Raw genomic sequence first — 3070 nt, 5'->3', positions numbered from 1 at the left:
GCTGACTTCTGGGCCTCATTGCTAAAAAGGCCCCAGTCCTTAAAAAAAAAAAAAAAATGGCACCTTCCACTTCTCTCTTGGAACTGTCTTTGGGATGGTTGCTCTGGAGGCAGCCAGAAGCCACACAGCGCGTCCATAAAGAAGAGTACGATCAGCCTGATGCCGGCTGCTCGTCCTTCCCACGCAGACACCAGACTTGTGAACAGAGGACCCACACACAAGGCCCCAGTCATTCCAGACACCCTGAAGCAGACCAATCATCTAGCTGAGCCCCGACCAAATTCCTCAGGCCTAAAACCACGAGATACAGTGGTTGTTGTGAGTAGCAAACAGGAAAAATGGAGTTCAGTCTTGATATCCCTTTACAGACGCGCACAGTGGAGGTGTCATGTTGGTGTCTGGATCTACGATCCGGAGTTCGGTGAAGAGGTCCAGAGGGAAGATATGAACTTGGGAGAATCTCCTGTTCTGTTCTACTGTTCCTTTTTCCATAGTGCTTATCACCTCTGACATTTTCTAGATAATTTATTTATTATGTCTAATGTCTTCTGTCTTCCCCAATACAGTGTGGACTCCACAAAGGATTTTTGTTTTATTCACTAACATATCCCCTGCACGCACAACAGGGACTGACATAGAAACAGACACTTAAATATTTGTTGAATAAATGAGCCAACTTAAAAATGGTATTTAAGACCTTTTTAGTGATGAGATTCCTTTGGGAAGGAGTGAATTATAGAAAAGATAGGTTTGAGAATGTGCATTTTCAACACTTAGTGGTGGAAAAGATTAGAGGAACCAGCAAGGAAATTGAGAGGATGCAGCCAGCAAGGAAGGAGGGTGAATAACAGATGGCGCTCGCGAAGCAAAGCACAGAAAGTGGCTCAAGAAGGGGAGTGGCGGAGTACATCAGTGATGCTGATGGGCAGAGTAACACGAGCGCCGAGCATTAGCTACTCGAGCTGCCCCTGTAGAAAGTTCACCGAGCACCTGAACATAATTAGTTTTAGAAGAAGAAACAGATTTTTAAAAATGGGTTTTGCTGTTAACTGGAGACGAGAAATGGCTGAGGGAATCGGATGCCAGGGTTTGTGTTGACATATTATGCAATGATTTGTATGCTAAATAGAAGTAATCTTACATAGAGGGAAAACCTAACACCACCAAGAAAACGGGCAATTGAAGAGGAAAAAGGATGAAATCAGTGTATAAGTGAGTGGATTAGCCCTAAATAAGAGTAACAAAATAACTTATCTACAGTTAGCAAGAGGGAACGTATAATACATGGGTACAGAGGCCGGTCTATTGGTAGATATGGTACAAATTCCCTTCTGTTCGGCTGTATTTCCTCAGGAAAACAGGACAAGGTCATCAGCTAAGAATGAACACGGAGGGATGGGAACAGTCCTTTAGCACTGTCCTTGCACACACTTGGAGCATATCTCATTTTAGAACTTGTACAATGTGCTATAATTATTCATAAGCATGTCTGTTTCTCCACTAAACTCTAAAATTATTCAAAGTAGGTAAGTCGTTTTTTATTTTTCCATTAACAGCAAGTAACAAAATGCCCTGCAAATAAGTGTTTATTAATTCACCGACACAGAATAAATGAATGTTATACTGTAAACTCCTCTAAGACATCACAGCAAAGCCTGAAGTTTGAAAACTGCAATAAATAAAATACTATCAAGTATCTATTTGATAAGCATATTTAAATTGCAAATATTAAGAAACTGAACCCATTAAACTTCAACTTATTGTGAAATTTAAAAATTAGAGATAGAACATAAACATTTCTCTTTTGTAACATACTAATGAGATAACATGTCAATATTAAAAATAACTATATAATAATAATAAAAACGAGGTAGAATTAAGAATTAATCTAGAGTACATGTCACACTAATCCTAGGTATCTGATATTTCATGACAAAATGTCAAAGTTTCAGCGCCAAAAAAACCAACATCTTCCAAGAAGGATTTTCTACAAAAATATCTTCCATTTTTTTAAAAGTAGACCTTTTCCACCATGGCCATATCTTATAAGCATATAGTTTTCTCTTGACACCAAGTATGAGAACAAAGGAAAACGAAGAGCCTTAAATCAAGTGGGGGAGGATGGAATGTGCTCCTGACATTTAGCATGCCCTCATTACTTAAGGTTTATAGTAACCAATACAACACAAAAATGATTATTTGGCTACAATTTTTACAAATTCATACAAATCCCAAAAACTATAAATTCTGTTACGTAGAACAATTATTTTTAAACTCACCAAAATTCAAAGACATTATCTAAAAATTCTAGAAATAAAAACAAACAAATTATGAGCAGGCTATAATTCATTTAATTCTTTATTACCTTTGGAACATTCTTTTCCCTTTAATAAAAAGAATAGCAGTGATACATGTGCTACTGGTAGAAAATTAAGAGATCTTCTATAAAATGCTATGAAAAGAAATTTCAATTATTACTGAATATGCCAACTCTTAATTTAAAAAGTGCAAAAGAAGTCAATCAATAGACTTAACCTTGACGTTGACCCAATTCCTTCTGAACCCATGATTTGTTATGCTTCCTGGCTAATCCTTCAGAAAAGTCTTTCCATATATGCACAGAATAGTTCAGAACACCAAGATGTAGGCACAGAACAGGAACGTGAGCAGGTCACCGACACAGCTGGCCTTATGCTGGGTTACTGCAATGAAGTCCACAGGAGCAGGTGGGGAAGGGTACGACACGATCCAGTGATGCACTGTGGTCAGAGACCCAGAGCATGACTTCCCTGGGACCTGAGGGTCAGCTGCTTATTAGGTACAATGGAAATAAAACTGAAAGGAACCTGAAGAGGAAATAACACTCGAAGGTATGATTCAACATGTTTTACTTTTGGTGAAGTCAAATGGTTTCCACCACTGAGCAAACTGCAGTGCTTTCTTTCTCTGATCCTCAAAGCTTTCTCGGACCCCTTTCCTCCAAAGTCGTGGCTCTATATCCAGCATCCCACCAATGATTTCCTTTTAAAGAATGAGAAAAATACAGACACATGGATGTATATGCTGAAAG

The 3070-nt window shown here is 38.5% G+C and overlaps 1 protein-coding gene across 1 annotated transcript in view; it reads right to left on the bottom strand.

Moving 5' to 3' along the window:
* Window positions 1-2328: 2328 nt before the first annotated feature.
* Window positions 2329-3070, bottom strand: part of CWF19L2 (CWF19-like 2, cell cycle control (S. pombe)) — an 87994-nt gene continuing 87252 nt past the window's right edge. Inside the window, exon 14 of the mRNA XM_015565055.1 lies at window positions 2329-3021. Coding sequence (XP_015420541.1) covers window positions 2878-3021 — 144 coding nt within the window. The 3' untranslated portion in view covers window positions 2329-2877. The remainder of the gene's footprint in view (window positions 3022-3070) is intronic.

This window comes from Myotis davidii, unplaced genomic scaffold (assembly GCF_000327345.1).
Source record: "Myotis davidii unplaced genomic scaffold, ASM32734v1 scaffold600, whole genome shotgun sequence".
NCBI lineage: Eukaryota > Metazoa > Chordata > Mammalia > Chiroptera > Vespertilionidae > Myotis > Myotis davidii.
Note: the sequence above shows the minus strand (reverse complement) of the source record. Positions and strands in the feature narration are given on the sequence as shown.